Raw genomic sequence first — 19832 nt, 5'->3', positions numbered from 1 at the left:
CCTGCTTGAGAGCCAGCCTCAGCCTCTGGTGCCATTCCAACAGAGGGGTGTCCACCTCCTGGGCTGCACTGAGAGGTGTCTTTTTGAGTGATATTTGTGCTGCTGCTACGTGGGCTTCGTACTGTACCTTCGCCCACTAATACAGACTGAATGTGGCTGCGGTGCCATCGCGGTGTTGTCTGCCTCCACTTCCCACTGCTGATGTGAGGGGAGTGTGACTCTTCGTGTCCTTGTTGGTATTAAGTCATCCAGGTGCTACAGCACCGCCCTCTTGCGGTCAGGAGGAATGAAATAGAACGAGAGTTACGAATGTAACTACGGTTCTGTGAATTCCCGATGACCGCCAGAGTTGCTTGTCACTCAGTCTTGCGAGTTCATTCCGAAAAGAAGTGAGCGCTGGGCGCGTCTGGTATATAAAGACAACCAGTGACGTCACCCAGGCGTAACTTTGTTGGTATTTATTCTCGACCTCTGTACTGCACACATGTAGTTATCCAGGTGCTAAAGCACCGACCGCCCTCTGGCGGTCATCCGGAATTCATAGAACCGTAGTTAAATTCATAACTCTCGTTTTCAGCAGATATTACTGGTTGCATTTGGTGATGTTATTTCCAGTAATTATATAATATAACAACACTCAGCCTCCCTTTAATCATTATTTATGCATTTGAAGCATTTAGCCTTTGATGTTCACACTGCATTGTTCTTTGTTGCTTTATAATGTATTTATTTTTAAATGTGCTTTGTAACTTTCTTGGATTTTGTATTATTTTACGTTATCATGTGTTTTCTCTACAGCCATACTAAACTCACCCAATACTAGCCTCCAAAACGCCTTGTCTTCAGTTGGGGCAGGGCAGCCAAGTACTCCAGCTATTAATACCTCAACCCCTATAGACCCCAGCTCTATGCAGAGGGCGTATGCAGCACTTGGGCTGCCATATAGTAGTCAAGCCACTGGGCAGTCCCAACAGGCTGGAGGTCCTGGGCAGACACCAGGAGCACCGAACGCGCAGGCCCAGCAGCTCTCCCAACAGATGAGACCCATCAATACACTTGGTAAAGTATGCAAACAGTTGTGGCTGGTTTTCATTTCTATATTTTCTATACAGCTCTGTATCTCAGTGACATAGTGTATTGTCTGTAGCATCTTGAGCACAAAATTCTCAGTGGAAATACAGATTGATACTAATTAAATATTTAAAATGACTTTAACGCATGTTTAGGTAAAGATGTTATCACACTGTGAAAGACTGAGTAAACTGATCATTAATGGATTGAAATAATTTGTCTGTGGCAAAAATCCCCAAATTCCTTGGTCTCTGATGTATTTGGGCCTCTGATGGAATGAATGGACAACCACCAAATGCAGGTGCACAGCACTTCCAGATGCAAATGGAAGACGAACAGCCATTTTATGTATCTGTGTGTGGGGGCAGAAAAAAACATTGTCTAGGCAGCAGAGTTTGCTTACACAGTTCTGCTTTTACAGGTAACCAAATGGCTCTTGGGGGTACAGCACTGGCTGTTCCCACTTCAGAACAGAACAACTTGCACACAGAGTCCCTTCCCAATGCACTCAACACTAACAGGTCAGTCACCACTCATGTACCAATGTATATTCACCAACTTACTTGAAATGTATTAAACGTACGAGGTCTGTTAGAAAAGTATCCGACCTTATTATTTTTTTCAAAAACCATATGGATTTGAATCACGTGTGATTACATCAGACATGCTTGAACCCTCGTGGGCATGCAAGAGTTTTTTCACGCCTGTCGGTTACGTCATTCGCCTGTGGGCAGTCTTTGAGTGAGGAGTGGCCCACCCTCTCGTCGATTTTTTCATTGTTTAGGAATGGCTCAGAGACTGCTGCTTTGTTTGATAAAAATTTTTTCAAAAACTGTAAGACACAACTGAGTGGACACCATTCGATAAATTCAGCTTGTTTTCGGTAAAAATTTTAACGGCTGATGAGAGATTTTAGTCTGTAAGTGTCGCTTTAAGGACGGCCCACGGCGCCTGACGGCGATCTGCGCTCCGAGGCGGCGTCGTCTCGCTGTTTCAAGCTGAAAACTTCCACATTTCAGGCTCTGTTCACCCAGGTCGTCGTCAGAACAGAGAAGTTTCAGAAGAGGTCGGCATGAGGAGTTTATGCGGACATTCCACTGTTAAAGGAGAATTTGTAATGAAAGAACGTGCGGGCAGATTCGCCGGACCCGACCGCGGGGGGTCGCGACAGGAAAAACACCTCCATTGGAAACCGTAACGGACAAGTTGGAACATACCCAGCTGTTAAACAATTTGTCAGATACTCACTTGTTGAAAGCCATGAAAAGCCGCCTGAATTTTACAAATAGTTTTCAACACGGAGGTGTTTTTTCCTGTCGCGGCGCACACAGATTCGCCGAGTCGTCACAGAACCGACTCGGCGAATTTGCCCGCACGTTCTTTCATTACAAAATCTCCTTTAACAGTGGAATGTCCGCATAAACTCCTCATGCCGACTTCTTCTGAAACTTCTCTGTTCTCTGACGACGTCCTGGGTGAACAGAGCCTTAAATTAGGATGTTTTCAGGTCGAAACAGTCAGACGGACGCCACCTCCGACCGCGCCGCGCCGATCCGCTTTGTGAGCTGTCCTTAAAGCGAAAGAAACTCCACAACCTCTCATCAGCCGTTAAACTTTTCACCGAAAACCAGCAGAATTTCTCGAATAGTGTCCACTCGGATATCCCTCACAGGCCCTGAAAAAATTTTGATAAAGCAACGTGTGCCGTCTCCAGCAGCGTCTCAGACAAAGGATTTCAGCCGAGAGGGCTGGACCAGTGCTCACTCAAAGCCTGCCCACAGGCGAATGACGTCACCGACACGCGTGAAAAAACTCACGCATGCGCACAAGGGTTCATGCATGTCTGGTGTAATCGCACGTGATTCAAATCCATATAGTTTTTTGTTTTTTTTTTGTAAAACTGTCGGTTTCTTTTCTAATAGACCTCGTAAGTGTAGATAATAATGATTTGGGAATGGTGAGAACCCAACCACATCTAGCTCTACAAGTGCTCATTGAATCCAAGTGCAGATATTGCCAGTGCTTCTTTGTAGCCCATGTGCTTAATTTTGTTGACTGGACCACTGTGTGAGAGACAGGGATGTAAAACTTAAATATTTTTCACAGTAATTGTATTTTGACTTCTGTAATTATTGTATTCCATAATAATAGTTTTTGGTTTTTGCTGTTCAAATTGTTCAAAGCAAACCAAAAAGTGCTTTATTGTTCACTTTCTTTGCCCTCCCGAGCTGGCACCTGCCATAACAGTTTTAAGCATTTTCAAAGTGCTTCATCCAAAATTCAAGACCTTAATAATGTGAAAACTCAACATTAAAATTCAAACATTTTCAAGGATTTCAAGTACCCATACAAACCCTGGCATTATTATTAAATTCGTTTAATTGTGAAGCACTAGGTTTGTAGCATGAAATAACAGATTTGCTCAGCTTTGTCTTACCAGCAGCAGAGAAGGGAAAGGGAACGTTCAATGCGCTTTACAAACTGGCATTGCGAAAAACAGATTAATACAACTGAAACAGTAACATTTGAAAGACATAAATGTGTCTGCAAGTGGACTTACCACATAGTCTATACTGACCTTTTTTTTTGGTCAGCTGTTGACACAATAACAAGGTTATACCAACAGTTATAAGGTACTTAAGCTCACAATAACACCCAAATCATGAGTTTATTGAAACTAAGCCAATTACATTAATACATACATACATTAATATAATAGATTTGGTTAAAGAATGCTCATTATTCATCTTGGCCCAGGTGTTGCAAGCTGACCACAGTACAAAATACATGTTTTCACTTTCTTGTGTTCCATGTATTTTTAATGTATTTACAATTATATTATGTCCTAACATTGAACTTACTGAATACATTCAATTAAGGAGGTTGTCCAGGGTATGGTGATGTCCTCCTGGCAACAGCAGTGATGGTGAATGGGCGTTTAACACATGCTTTCACATGGTCAGGGATTTAGCAAATTACAACAGAAATGGAGAGTTTTCACTTCGAATATAACCAGTGCCAGGATAATGTTGTTGGTGAGGAGTTGGCAAACGTCATTTGGGCTGCCACGACTACGTCGACTATTGAAACCTTCGGCAACTAATTTAGCAGTTGACAAGTCATTTGCTTTGAACCTTGAACCATCGAAGCAGTTCTTTGATCCGCTGCTTCATTGGATCTTTGCTTTACTCCTCTTTAGAAGCGGCAACTCCGCTTCTTATCCCCTCTCAAAGCCATTAAAATATGTCAATTGTGAGTCACTTTTGTGCGGATTAAAGTGACTAACTGGGACTCCTGTCTTGTTATGAGAAAGAAACAAGAATCGTCCTCCGTTCCGTTGCCTCAACGCTGCGCCGCCGAGTCAAGTTAGAAACATACCGTCGGCTCGGAATTAATAACTTGAGAGCAAATCACCGTTTAAATCAAATAACACCTCTTTCCAAACATTGTAATACAAACAATAAACTGCAATAGATCAAAATGATTATTTCTTCCTCCCAAAATGAGATGTCCTGGCTGATGTGCAGCAGCCCAAGACTTTATGGCTGCAGACCTGCAGACTCCAGCAGCTGGCTGAGCTCAGCTCAGACATATGGAGAGACAGATTTTTTTTTTTCTCTCTCTCTCTATCTATGTCCAGAGATCAAGGATCCAGCATGTGGAGCTTATTTATGTTCAGAGATCAAGGATCCAGTGACCAATTTCATATTTATTTACGACTCAATAAAATGTTGACATAGAAAACCTGTAAAGCCTACTTGTAGCACACAGAGAATTCACAGGAGGCATCGATAAGGGAATCGATAAGGAACTGTATTAGTAAGTGGAATCGCTAATGGTATAAATATCGATAAAATGCAGTAAGCTGCAATTTACGTATGATCCGACTAGTCGACTAATCGCAAAGATGTTCATTGACTATTTTGATAGTCGTTTGTGGCAGCTCTAAATGTCGTGTTGTCACCATTACATTACTGTTATTTTCTCATAGTAATAGGGTTTGTATTTGTTAGTGAACAAGCAAGCGAACACCTGGACATCCCGATACGGCCTGGCTCAAGTGGAGAGGGACCGTCTCAACAGTCAGGCCTGCTGCCCAGAGAGAGAGATGTGCAGCTCGTAACTGACGTTAACAGATGGTGGCAGTGGCAGAAAACTACAGCTTAATCAGTGAAGTCGCACAAAAATAATGCACAAGGGATGATATTGTTTTTCATTTAACCTTCTGGGGTCAGAGGGCATTTTTTGAACCGTTCACTCGCCTAGCATAACTGTTTTATTGTTGCTGTTAGCAGCTCTCCCTACATCCCACAATCAAGTTTTATGTCTCTTTTTTCAGGACAACCTGTGCTTTCAGAATATATATGTTTTTGTTGTGTTTTATAAGTGTAATAAAGGTTTACAATCAAACATAGGCAAGGAAAAAATAAAGCGAAAAATAATTTTCCACACACATTAATTCAAAACACACAGCAAACTATAATAAATAACTGTTTTGACACTTTATAAAGGTAATTTGAGGTCTTGTGTGAAAGGCTGTACAACAAAATGGTTCAAACAATAAACACAAATGCACATTTTGAACAATATATACAAAATGGTCTATGCATTTTATTGTCCATTGATATGGTAAACAGTGCTTTACGCAGAGAAAGCAACAGAGTTATCCAGTAACATTCACATGCAAACTAGTGGAGCAATCCTGATCCTGACACACTCTTTGTTTGAACACGTGAGATTGTCATCAGAGGCTCTCCGTGTACTCTGATTTCACTGATCACTGTGCATAATGGCGCAGGGCACACTGAGTAGTATGTACTAATAGTATGTACTCATTGGAGCACCCAGGGGGCTATTCAAACGGGCTAACTAGTAACATATCACTCCTGAAAACGATCTTTGGATTTTCACGTGAGGTAAATCTGCCCTACGATTGGATTTTGGAAAACCATGTGACGGTGAACCAATTCCTATTGGACACTCACATTGTCCACGTCATCACACAGCTTCTATGAGGAGTCCAAGGATGGCTGGCTCGAAAGTCTGCTGAGTTAACTTTTCAGCAAAAAAAAGTAAGTTTCTATCTCAAATCATTAAAAAGTTATTTAAAATTTAGTAGAGCATTTGTAGGGACAGTGTTTACTCAGTCAAGTTCCAGAACAACATATGGAGGATATTATTACATTATTCTTGTTTTCCTTTATTTGAGGGACCGTAACTTCAATTTACGAACCAGGAAAGTGGGAGATGATAATGGTCCTGTCCACGCTAGAGAGCTATTGTGGACTGCCCCACGATAAAGGCACGTTAATGATGAACAAATAAAAACTGTCCGGTGTGAAACGGCGGGCGATTCTTGTTTCTTGCCTGCAACAATAGACGAGTCCTGGTTAGTGATGTTAATCAGCAGAGTCATGATTGATATCTTTAAATGGCTTTCATGAAGGTTGATGAATAAATTAACAAAAAAAAAAACATTGAGATGACGCCATGGTATACCTTACCTACTATAGGTTGTTATATATAGTAATTTTGGGGCCTTCTCAGTCACGTACAGTCTAATTTATATATTTACTACAGTTGTACAGCAATTTTGTCACAGATATTTAATATTTTTCCCTTCTGTTAAATGTGTGATAGCTTAATGGTTAAAGCACTGGTGCAGGAGGACACTGGTTCGAGTCCCGGCTGGGACTGGCACCTGATGCCCCTCAGAAGTTAAGGGGGCACCTGACTAATAGTTGGGAAAAATATAACATGGCTAGAAAAGGACATGGGTGTCCTAACTCATGCCGTGACACCGCACATGTGCATCTGAAGCTCAATTTAAAAAGGAAAAACATGTGGGACTCATCCTTTACCTTTCTGTTCTAATCCTTATCCTGCTTATACCCTCAGTCAGCTGCTGGCAGATGGATCAGCTGTAGGCTCCATGGGCACTCTTCCCACAGCAGCACCTGTCTCTGCTACAGGCACCAGGAAAGCCTGGCATGAGCACGTCACTCAGGACCTGCGCAATCACCTCGTACACAAACTGTAAGGCCGTCCTTCTACTGTAGCGATGTTAATCTGTGAAAAGAACAGTTCTTTTGGTGTCACTAGCACGCTTTTGGGGATTTTTCAACAGGCAAAGCAATTTAGACGGTCTGCTTTTTTAGTTTGTTTAAAAGATTGTTTAAAAAAAGAAAAGAAAAAAAACTCGAGTTTGGTTTAAAGATTCAATACACCAAACTAATGAAGCCATCATTTAATAGCCATATTAAAACAAAGTTAAACCACAGACAAGAAACCAAAGAGATAAGGCACAGTTGCTGTTAAATTAGTAGTTGTTTCTGGTGCTTCGTCCAACCCTGCAGGCAGCAGAGTGGCCTGTATCACACTGCCAAGAGATAGACTTGTTTTTAACGTCTGCCTATTTTTTATTGTTTTACAGAACATCTCTAACATGCATTGTATTTTAAAGCTGTTTAAAGTGTTTTGTATACAGAAGACACAACACCATTTTTCTAATTTATCATTGCTGTCTATTTTGTTATGCAGCGTACAAGCCATATTCCCGACCCCTGATCCGGCAGCTTTGAAGGATCGAAGAATGGAGAACTTGGTGGCCTATGCCAGAAAGGTGGAGGGGGACATGTATGAGTCAGCCAACAGCAGGGTAGGTCTTAACCAGGAATACAGTTGCGGAAAAACACACATGGAGGAAATGTTTTGCCATCCAAGAAATTGTGGATTTCATTGAAGGGGACATCGGAATTTCAATGACTGGGACATGATCTCTATACGATAAGGAGTTCTGTGAAGAAATTTAAAGAGACGAGTTCCCTTTAGCATGGGTACAAAGTGATATTAGCAGTTGGGCGCCGCAGTCTTGTTTGAGGGTTGGTGGTAAAGGGGTAAAATATGACACGTGTAATTTCTCTACTTCTGGCATTTTTTTTCTTAGTTTTTGGGCAAATTACACTCAAAGTGAAAATGCAAAGAGAAAGTGACGATGCGGTGGAAATTGAACATGTGTTGCAGTTTGTTTATGACCTGGAGCACAAGTGTGTCGAGGCGGTTTTGCAGTCAAGAGAATGCATCTACTCTGGTTAGCTGTGTAGGCTAACACTTACCGACATGACATCTCCCATTTGCCTCGTTTCCCTTCTCCACCGGGAACTGAAAAAACTGTGACTGCTTCAGTGAGTACAGCCGAAAACAAAACAGTACACCATTTTTCCATGTGAAGTTATGCTGTGTATATATTGTACTACGGCAGCGGCTGTCCCCATAAGTGATGAAATCCTGCGATATCGCGCAAGGTTCAAATGAGACTGTGGTGCCCTATTGGGAGTGAAGTTTCAGAGTGTTTGCAGAGAATTCGCAGCATACTTCTTTTGAGTGACTGCTTCCTGCCCCCCACCCCCACCCCCACCCCACCCTAATTCTCTACAGGATGAGTACTACCACTTCCTAGCTGAGAAAATCTACAAAATCCAAAAGGAACTTGAGGAAAAGAGACGTTCAAGGCTACAGAAACAGATTATCAACCAGTCACCAATTGCTGCGCAAGGGAATCAGCAGCCTGGACTGCCACAGCCTAATGCCTTGGGTTCAAGGCCACAGAGTGAGTGTCAACATTTACCTGAAGTTGTTAGCCTTGATGAGGCTCGCATGATCTTAATATTTTGGAAATGGGACAAGTTGATATTTTACATCTTACTTCATAGGACCATAACAACTATTATTGCAGTATTTTCTGGAATGAAAGTTGCATCTGTCCAAAACAAAAAATGCCTCTTTAAGAGAACAAAAAAAACTGTATTTAAGTCTCACCGGAGTAGAGGTCACATTTTCCATTTCATGCAACAAGAAGCAAAATGAATTTAATTGTTGCACTATTTATTTTAAGGCACACATGTTAAAGTGCATGTCTCACTTCAGTCAACAGTATTTTAAAAAAATTGATACCAGGTCATAATTTCTTCCAAGTCTTTAACTTGTCCTGGCTTTGATATAGCTGATAAAAATAAAATAGGCCAGAGTGCATCTTAAATATACACGTCAGATCCACAGCCATTTTGTACCACAATGGTAACGTAACGTTGGAGACCAACTTCTAGCTACCTAAAGGTCATCCTGCGACCAGTTGCGGTCCACTTCATGCTCGGATGTCCACTGGTAATATGGCTTTAAATTGCCTTTCAAGTCAAATTCTTGTACTTTACCGATCAACATATTTCCATCTCCACCTCCTTTGCAACCCTCAGTGTATTCACAAAACAAAAAACATCAAATACATCTAAATGAGACAGAGTTTACTCTCATTTAGGTGGTATACATTCATTATCATATTATTAGTGCTTGTAAGCACTAATAACATGATAATGAATGTATACCATGAAAGACAACTGCATCCGTGTCCTGTGTTCCTGTGTTCACACACAGCAGCCATGTAGAATATTGTTGTGTTGTTTGCACTGCTCCAGATCCAAACGGCTCCATATGTTAAGAAGAAGGAAAAAAAAAAGTTATGTCCTTTTCAGTTACTTCCACATTGTACGAGTTCCACATGATAGTCAATAAACATCTGATTGCCAGTCATATTTCTGTTGCTTGATTGTGTTAATTGTGTGTCAGTGATTTGGTAAAAATCCATGTCACTAACACAAATGGCTGGGAGCCGGGCCCGTGTCCACATCATAGCTTAAGATGGCAAACAAACTCATCTGCTGTCGTCACTTTCTCTCCAACTCTTCGTGGTCGCACTTACGAACAGTGTTAAACTTGTGCAGCTTTCTCCATGACACTCGCCAACTCCCCGTGTAGTGTTGGAGACAACGGCATTTCATTTCTGTGATGACAGCAACAAAAAACATGTCCCATTCCACGCTTTGGGGTGAGGCAATACCCTTTGTTAGTTATGCTTTCAAACAGGAATGGAAGGGATGGCATCCTTGTTTAGACTCAAGTGTCTTTTTATGCCATTTCTCACACTGTGCTGGCTGCTTTTCTGCAGTCTTTCCGGGAGGCACAGACTAAAAGAATCTTATCCTTGAGAAAACTGTGCACCTAAGAAACATTATGACTGTGTTGCTGGACCTTATAAAAACACACCTCTTCATAATTTCGACATATTCAATGTGAAACTCCACTAAAAACACATATTTCCAATTTTTAAAAATTTCTTTCTTCCCATCAGTTCCAATACACCTGCCAAAATGGCTCTGGAGGGAGGTCCACAAGGTGGTTTCACAAATAAACATTTCTCACAGGCTAACAGATGTGACAGTTTTAAAATAGCAGATGAATTCAAGCTAAATTCCCCATGTTTATGGGTTAATATATCAGGGATATGACACCAAAAATAAAACACTATACACCAATATTTTCATAGTTCTTTCTGTATTTTGAATAATCAGTTCATTTGACAGTTCATTTACCAGTGATATGAACTTCAAGAAGTACCACTGATGAGCTAATTAATGTTGGTATGCCAGGCACACGATGTGAGTAAAGTGTTTATGGCCTTTCAAATTTAACAAAATTGGCTGCATTTAGTTTCTACCGCAATCCAGGCATTATAATGTAGGTTTGTATTTTAATAGGTTGCAAAATTAGTGATCATACTAATGAAGAGATCATATTAATTTGGGGGGAATTTCATGGACTGCAGATGGAATTGCATGTGGTTGGGTCAGGCCTGTGACCTGACCCACTTGCTTAATGCGCGTTCCTGGGGCCTGCACACTAATATCCATAAGATGTCTTGTGAATCACTTGAGGTGTTGTGTGGTTACAAAAACAACATTTTTAGATTTAGACATGTTTATTTCTCACCAACTTTTCCAGCTAAAAGTGAAACATATTAGGTTTATCCAGAAATGAGCTCTTTCACAGCATTTTCTGCCATCTTGGTATATTTTGCTCGAGTGATTAGCCAACTAATGTTGTGCTACCTTTCTGTACTCCAATTGGCAGTCGCCGTGTCCTTGCGAAGCCCAGCAGAAGCCCCCACGTGATCTGTGATGTTGCTACCAAATGTACGTCATGCCATCTGATGGCTTGAATTTCTACTGTTCAGGTGTAGAAATTCTAAATTGTTTCCAGGCAGTGTGAATTTTAATTATATTTGCAATATAATATTATGAATCCTTGGTGCCTTTAAATGCTAGGGAATAACATTTTAGTGGTACCAATGAAAATCCTTTTTATGACTTAAATCTTAAAAAGCCCAAAGGCTGTAAAGCTTTTAGACCATGATATATAAATCAGTCTGTTTTGAAGGCGCATGTTAGATGTCATAAAACATTTTACAACAATTATATGCTTATACAATACTACTGTAAATGGGCATGGTCAAATTTTGTCAAAATCTCTGAAAATTCATAATAGAAAGGGACAAAACTAGTGATTAGGATGTCAGGAACATTGACAAAGAAGCACGCATCGCTCTCTGCTTCTTTCTTGATGGTGTTTAAAGGACATGTCGAACACCAACTTTCCCAGTTAGCAACACATCAAAGTATTCATGATTGTAAGTCTATCCGTGCACATGCAGTAATAATTAGTGGTTGCTGTTCTGTTTTATTGCTAATGAACCCTCTTGGTCAGCGAGTTAGCAGGTGCATTTCAAGGAAAACGTCTTACCCATCATGTGCAACAAAGCAACCATTCTCTACTTAAAATCATGACAATTGTAAGAACCCATCTGGTTAGAGTTTCATACAGTATGGTAGTGTGCTATGTATGTTCCACAGTTCAAAAAATTTTTTTCGCACTCCTTTTTTGACATTTTTACCATAGGCCATTGGGTATTGCGAAGGCTTTGCATCCATCAGTCTGTCCGTTCATCTGTCTGTCCACCTGTCTGTGCTCAGTGCAAGTCAAGTCCTATTACTGCCAGGGTTTTCAAATTTACAGGGAACATTCTTGGGACTCAGACCATGGTCAAGTTCAAAGATGGTTAATCTTGACCTATTTTAAGCAGTCAAAAGGTCATTGTTTATTTTTATTGTATGAATCATACAAATCTGCTTTTTTTTGGGGGGGGGGGGGGTGATGGCCAATCAGAGTAGAGAGTCACCATGACACCACTGGCTGCCCTCTTTCTGGTGGTTAATTCAACATAGTGGAATCTACTCCAAAACCGCTGCATTTCTGTGTAAATCTTTCTCATATATTACGTCAAAGCTGGTGAGGAATAAACACTTCTAAAACTGAAAACGCTGTTTTTGTACCCTGATAACACCTCTAGACTGATTTCCAAGACATCTCACGGATGTCAGCGTGCATGAGCATCACACGTGGTTAAAGGTAACTTCCGTTTTTTTCAAAAGCTCATGTATTGTGCACACCCAGGCCCTCCTGCAGACACCATTAAAATGTAAATAAAATAATGTGTATGAATGATTGATTGATTGAGTTTATTCTGCAACATCAATATAAACATACAGAGGTGAATATATATGAATGATACACGGATAACGAGGGAGCTGGTAGCAAATGGTTCTTCATATACCGAAAGCAAGATGGGTGCAAGTTGATCATTAAATTTCTTAAAAAATGAACACGGGAACCCATCAGATCCTGGTGATTTTCCATTTTGCATAGTCTTGATAATGTTCGTAAGTTTTTCTATGGAATCAGCTGTAGCCATGTCATTAATTGTGTGTACATCACGTTTTCACAAAAAATATCAAATAGTGTAGTTCCCACAGGATTCTGTGGAATAGAACTTCTGGAAACATAAATTGATCTATGCGTTTAATGCCTAATTCATCATTTATCTCAGCTATGGTGTGATGGAGCTGATGAGCAAGAATTTTCCCAGTTTTTTTCCACCAGATTCGTACAGTTTACTCTGAGTTTTGTTAATAGGTTTTCAGTGTGTCTGGTTGTCATTAGATTGAACTCGGTTTGAAGAATACGCCGTTGTTTAAACAAATCTGTAGATGGGGCGAAAGCAAGAGTTGTGTCTAATTTGACAATATCCTTTAACTGCGCCAATATTGCATGATAACACTTTCTTTGTTGTGCACTCTATATTATTTGTCCCCTAAGGTATGCCATCATTAACTTCTATACCAATGAGGAGGATATTCCTGGGGTCTGGTTATATTTGAGGAAGAATGTTATTTCAGTGTAGATGAATTTGACAAAATTTTCATCTGAGAGGAGTAATGAATTACGACGCCATGGGAGATGAATTGTTTGAGAGATTGGAACGCGTAGTCATCAACAAAGGGGAATGATCCAAGATGACTGTTGCCTGGTATTCACATTTAGTAGTAAATAAATAAGTAAATAATACTGGATAAGCTTCTTATCTAGTAATAAATAATCTATACGTATGTCCCATGAACAAGAGAAAAGAAAGAGTAGCGTCTAGATATAGAATTCTGAAGGCGCCATACATCAGATATGCCGTTTGTACTCCGAAATAATTGCATTGCAAGTGCTGAATTAGAAATGTTGATGTTGCTGTCATCTCTGCTCGCCACATTATGGTGAATGGTCACTCAATAGGGTTGCACTTTCTGATATTCCGTTTTTTACAAGGTGCCCTCCGGACTCTGAGGGTTGCACGTGTGCCATCCTGGGATCATCCATTGGTCCTGGAGGGCTTATGCTCTTCACCGTTGGAGCCACTGGGAAGTGGTGACTGCAGATGGTTGTCTATTAAGACTGCATTCCTCCTTGCAATTTTATCCACAAAGCATGTTGACGAGCTCCATGTCTCATCAATCACTGAGAACTGCGTGTGCTAGAATTCTGATGGGTCAGAGGTTACTCTATGGCTGAACCCTTCCTTTTTACCAAAGACTAGTTTAGCCTTTTGTGTGAACCAGCCGGTTACCTTGGCTGCATTTGCCCCACAATTTGGTGCAGACACTAATCTGTTTGCCCCAAATAATTCTAGTCTGTTGTGCCCTCTTCATGCACTTAGACGTTACACTTAATTGACCGCTGAGTTCTGCAGAACTGATGCTCTGTTTGTCTGCTGTGGGGGCCACAGGAAGGGCTGCACCCAATCCAAGCAAAAATGGTCAGCGACAACCAACCTCCTCCAATGGGAACATCTGGCAACATCTGTGCTGCAGCAATGTGGGCTTCCTCCTTCTGACGTTGTTTGTATGAGGTCATCTAGGTGCTAAGCACTGCCCTCTGGTGGTCATGAGGAATGAAACAGAACAAGAGTTACGTATGTAACTACGGTTCTATGAATTCCAGATGACTGCCAGAGTTGGTTGTCACTCAGTCTAGGTGATTCTAAAAGGACTGAATGCCGGGATGATGTGCTGTCCTATACTGTTGGCTGACGTCACCCGTGTCACGCCCACTAACGTGACTTTGTCGGTATAAGACTTGACCTCTGCACATGGAATAATCCAGGTGCTAAGCACCACCCTCTGGCGGTCATCCGGAATTCATAGAACCATAATTACATGCATAACTCTCGTTAGAATATGACTGACAACCCAAGCCGCCGAGTTGAAAATGATGAAAGGTTCGGAGATGTCTTCTGAAGAAGGCTATCCCTACATTACGTTTTTGCAGATAGGCTAATACCATTTACATTTAACAGGGTGATTTAAAGATTTTAAATTCCAGCTTACGAATGTTAATAAACTGGTGAAGGTACCATCAGTAACAAAAGTAAAAGGCAACCACCATCAAAATGAGGTGACTCCCCGACGCCTTGCAAAATTATCGGCATATTTAAGTGCTTACGAGAGGGAGCACTCGTCTCAGAGACAAAGCTCCACTGCACACAGAACACAACCTGATGTAAGGCACTCTAAATAGTGAATGAATTTAAACATTCTCAGCCCAAAGGCTATAGATGAAAAAATAAATACATAGAGTAATAAAAATCTGGTTCCCCCTTTTCTCCCTCTTTCCTCCTCCTTTTGTTTCTCTTCTTTTCTTTTCCTCTTTTAAAATATAAAATAAAATGATAATGAATTAAAATAATAGTAATAACTAGGACTGCAAGCAGTCATTTACGGGCCCTCGTTCCGCGCGACCGCCTACCCAGGGCAGTGTGTTCTCTTGTGACCAGATCTGGGCATGTGCGTACAGGGGCAACCTCTCATCCCACAGTTCAAATTTCAGGCAAATCACACAATGCATGAAGGAGTTATGACATGTTGATGGTTCATCCACTAGGGGGTGCTCAGTGTCCAAACAGAGGGGCCAGGTGTGTTGAGGGGCCAACCGTCATCATACATGTGAAGTTTCAAGTCATTCAGGCAAAGCATGAAGGAGTTATCATGACTTGATGTATGGCGAAGGGTCAAAATGGCGGCGCCATAGCGGCCACACCTTTTGACATAAAGAAAAGCTTTCGATAACTTTTGGTCAGTATCGTCTCTGGGTGATCTGGAAGAAATTTGAAGTGCATTGGACAAATCCCTAGGAGGAGTTTGTTCAAATACAACATGTGGAAGTCACGCAAAAATGACGACAAGAAAATTCAAAATAGCCGACTTCCTGTTTGGAGTAGACCCATGGTGCAAGAGACTTTTTTGTACGTCTATGCAAGTCACACGTGTACCAATTTTCATCTCCCTACTCCAAAAAACCTCTATGGGGAGGTGTTTTTGAAAGTTTCAAGGGGGCGTTATTGAGGCATTTTGCCTCGCCCATGGGCGCCGCCCCTATGAATTGTAAGAGGTTGTCGTGCTCGACCTGTGTATCAATTTTCATGATGATGTGACAAAATTAAAGCCGTCAAAAGGGAGAACGTAATTTCATGGCGAATGGGCAATATTCGGCACGCCGCCACACGACGCCGTTACTCGTAACTTCACGGCGTTCATCGCCTACGTTCAGCAACTTGTTATGCATGTTTTAGAAGTGGAATGAAGTTGATTGGGTTAAGTATGTGACATCAGGACCTCTTAAAGTAAAAATAGGACATTTCCCACCACCACCGGGGGGTGCTATGGTGGAGGTGGGAACGTAAGATATGTAGATGTTCAGGGCGGAGCCCTCATCATGTCCAGCAAGTTTGAAGGATCTACGATGAAGTATGTGGGCGTGACAGCCGTTCGAAGTGAAATGGCATGCTCTGAAAAGCTCACCAAAGTTTGATGACCCCTAGCAGCCACGCCCTTTGACTTAATTAGAATCTTTTGATAACTTTTGATCACCATTGTGTTGTGATGCTGTGACTAAATTTGAAGACGATCGGATGAAATCCCTAGGACGAGTTCGTTCAAATGTAAGTAGTGGAAATGGTCAAAAATGGCAAAAATTGCTCAAAATCGAAACTTAAAATCAAAATGGCCGACTTACTGTCGATATTTCACCATGACAGTAAGAGACTTTTTTGTGCGTCCTGGCATGGTAAATATGTGTACCGAATTTCGTGAGGCTACGACGAAAAAAGCCCAATGCGGAGGGGTTTTTGAAAACTTCTAGGGGGCGCTATTTCGCGATTTTGCTGCGACCTTGTGTGCGACCCCCAAAATATCAAATTTCGGATGTGACCGGACCACGCTGCAAAGTTTAGTGAGTTTTTGAGCATGGGAAATGGCCGAAATTTGGATTTTAAAAGTGTAAAGAATAATAATAATAATAACTAGGACTGCAAGCAGTCATATACGGGCCCTCGTTCCGCGCAACCGCCTACCCAGGCCAGTGGGTGCCCTTGTGACCACATGTGAGCATGTGCATGCAGGGGCAACCACTCGTCACACAGTTAAAATTTTAAACAAATCACACAATGCATCAAGGAGTTATGACATGTTGATTGTTCATCCACTAGGGGGCTTTCAGTGTACAGAGGGGCTGGGTGTGTTGAGGGGCCAACCGTCATCATACATGTGAAGTTTCAAGTCAGTCAGGCAAAGCATGAAGGAGTTATCATGACTTGATGTTCCATGGCAAAGGGTCAAAATGGCCGGCACCATAGCGGCCACACCCTTCAACATAGAGAAAAGCTTTTGATAACTTTTGGTCAGTATCATGTTTGGATGTTTTCAAAGAAATTTGAAGTGCATTGGACAAAATCCCTAGGAGGAGTTCGTTCAAATACAACATGCGGAAATCATTGCAAAATGAGAAGAAAATTCAAAATGGCCCGACTTCCTGTTTGGAGTAGACTCATGGTGCAAGAGACTTTTTTGTACGACTATGCAAGTCACACGTAGCAATTTTCATCTCCCTACTCCAAAAAAACCCCTAAGGGGAGGGGTTTTTGAAATTTTCAAGGGGGCGCTATTGAGGCACTTTGCCCCGCCCATGGGCGAGGCCCCTATGAATTGTAGGAGGTTGTCATGCTTGACCTGTGTATCAATTTTCATGATGATATGACAAAATTAAAGCCGTCAAAAGGAAGAACGTAATTTCATGGCGAAGGGGCGATATTTGGTACGTCGCCTCACAGAAGCCGTTACTCGTAAGTTCACGGCGATCATCACCAACGTTCAACAACTTGTTCTGCATGTTTTAGAAGTGGAAGGAAGTTCATGGGGTTAACTATGTGACTTCAGTACCTGTTTAAGTATAATGTTCCATGGCGAAGGGTCAAAATGGCAGTGCCATAGCGGCCACACCTTTCAACATAAAGAAAAGCTTTCGATAACTTTTGGTCAGAATCGTCTCTGGGTGATGTGGAAGAAATCTGAAGTACATTGGACAAAAATCCCTAGGAAGAGTTCGTTCAAATACAACATGTGGAAATCACACCAAAATGACCAGAAATTCAAAATGGCCAACTTCCTGTTTGGAGTAGACCCATGGTGCAAGAGACTTTTTGTACGTCTATGCAAGTCACACGTGTACCAATTTTCATCTCCCTACTCCAAAAAAACCCCTATGGGAGGGGTTTTTGAAGTTCAAGGGGGCGCTATTGAGGCATTTTGCCCCCGCTCATGGGCGACGCCCCTATGAATTGTAAGAGGTTGTCGTGCTCGACCTGTGTATCAATTTTCATGATGAGCTGTGACAAAATTAAAGCCGTCAAAATGAAGAACGTAATTTCATGGCGAATGGGCAATATCGGCACGCTGCCACACGGACGCCGTTACTCGTAACTTCACAGCGTTCATCGCCTACGTTCACCAGTTTGTTGTGCATGTTTTAGAAGTGGAATGAGTGATTGGGTTAAGTATGTGCCATCAGGACCTCTTAAAGTAAAAATAGGACATTTCCCGCCACCACGGGGGGCGCTCTGGCGCAGGTGGGAACGTAAGATATGTAGACATCAGGGCGGAGCCCTATCATGCCCAGCAAGTTTGAAGTATCTACGATGAAGTATGTGGGCGTGACAGCCGTTCGAAGTGAAATGGCGTGCTCCGAAAAGATTGCCAAAGTTTGACGAACCCTAGCAGCCACGCCTTTGACTAATTAGAATCTTTGATAACTTTTGATCACCATTGTGTTGTGATGATTCTGACCAAATTTGAAGACGATCGGATGAAATCCCTAGGACGAGTTAGTTCAATGTAAGTAGTGGAAATGGCCAAAAATGGCAAAAATTTGCTCAAAATCGAAACTTAAAATCAAAATGGCCGACTTCCTGTCGATATTTCACCATGACAGTAAGAGACTTTTTCGTGCATCCTGGCATGGTAAATATGTGTACTGAATTTCGTGAGGCTATGATGAAAAAAGCCCAATGCGGAGGGGTTTTTGAAAATTTGTAGGGGGCGCTATTTCACGATTTTTCTGCGACCATGTGCGACGCCCCCAAAATATCAAATTCCGGATCCGGCCGGACGACTTTGGAAAGTTTGGTGAGTTTTGAGCATGGGAAGAGGCTGAAATTTCGATTTCAAGAGTGAGAATAATAATAATAATAATAATAATAAATAATAATAATAAACAGCGCAATTACAATAGGGTCTCGTAGGACGTTGCCTACTCGGGCCCTAATAATAATAAATAAAAATAATAAACAGCACAATTACAATAGGTGTCGTAGGACGTTGCCTACTGGGCCAATCATTATTATTACTACAGCGATAAGTTGAAAAGAAAGTTCAGAAAATATACTGTACGTAACTAGGAGGGCTTAAACTGTTTAACAAGAAGATAGAGGTATATTATAACAATATTGTTAGCTCCAGTGACATCACCAATTCACCAGGATGAATCACATCCACAGTACTCTGAGATGATTAAGTCATACATGTCTAATCTTTGTAACATCATGCAAAATTGTAGTCTTTACATGGATCACAGCATCTTTCAGGTTTTGAAACTGCCTCTTGGATCTCTTGTATATGACACAAAGTCGTGCAGGATACGCCAGTCCATATTGGACCCCTTCTCTTCTGCGGAGCAGCCATTTGACTTCCATGAAAGCAGATCTGGCCAGTGCGGCACTCGTAGATAATTTGGGAATATTGAGATGGCGGTTCCATTAAGTTGAAGCGAACCGGAGTCCCTGGCACGTCGGAGAATCTCCACACAGTCCTGTAGATAATGAACCTTTCCCACAGAATTTACGTCTGGTTTCCTCGCCTGCAGACTTCTGTGTGAGCTTTGATCAGGACATCCACTTTCAAAATTTCCTTCAGTAGTTTGGACACCGCCGCTGGAGTGCATGAGCTCGTGGTTGGGGAGCGTTTGATCAGGACATCCAGTTTCAAAATTTCCTTCAGTAGTTTGGAGACCGCCGCTGGAGTGCAGCCGTGGTCTTGGGGACTTCCAGTATTCGGATGTTGGAACCTCATCCATCCTTCAATGTTAAGACACTTTCCTGTCATCCAGTCAGCTCCGCCGCAAGTTTTCCTACTTTGTTTATCAGAGAAGTCACGTCGTCT

At 41.7% G+C, this 19832-nt stretch overlaps 1 protein-coding gene across 1 annotated transcript; it reads left to right on the top strand.

Annotated features, from left to right (window-relative positions):
- The first annotated feature begins 796 nt into the window (after positions 1-796).
- LOC117506136 (histone lysine acetyltransferase CREBBP-like) lies at positions 797-19168 on the top strand. The gene is made up of 8 exons (XM_034165639.1): positions 797-1059; positions 1493-1592; positions 6970-7107; positions 7612-7729; positions 8509-8683; positions 15745-15751; positions 18504-18509; positions 19128-19168. The coding sequence occupies exons 1-8, from the start codon at positions 909-911 to the stop codon at positions 19156-19158; spliced, it is 726 nt and encodes a 241-aa protein (XP_034021530.1). The 5' UTR covers positions 797-908; the 3' UTR covers positions 19159-19168.
- The last annotated feature ends 664 nt before the right edge of the window (positions 19169-19832 follow it).

This window comes from Thalassophryne amazonica, unplaced genomic scaffold, assembly GCF_902500255.1.
Source record: "Thalassophryne amazonica unplaced genomic scaffold, fThaAma1.1, whole genome shotgun sequence".
NCBI classification, from domain to species: domain Eukaryota; kingdom Metazoa; phylum Chordata; class Actinopteri; order Batrachoidiformes; family Batrachoididae; genus Thalassophryne; species Thalassophryne amazonica.
The sequence above is the reverse complement of the archived record's forward strand: the minus strand, read 5'-3'. Positions and strand labels throughout refer to the sequence as shown.

What these genes read in the sequence shown, in the direction of transcription:
- LOC117506136 (XM_034165639.1), top strand. Translation starts at nt 909, where the DNA reads ATGCAGAGGGCGTATGCAGCACTTGGGCTGCCATATAGTAGTCAAGCC. An exon ending in AATGCACTCAACACTAACAG is followed by an intron (nt 1,593 to 6,969) that starts GTCAGTCACCAC and finishes TTATACCCTCAG; the next exon opens with TCAGCTGCTGGCAGATGGAT. An exon ending in AATCACCTCGTACACAAACT is followed by an intron (nt 7,108 to 7,611) that starts GTAAGGCCGTCC and finishes TTTGTTATGCAG; the next exon opens with CGTACAAGCCATATTCCCGA.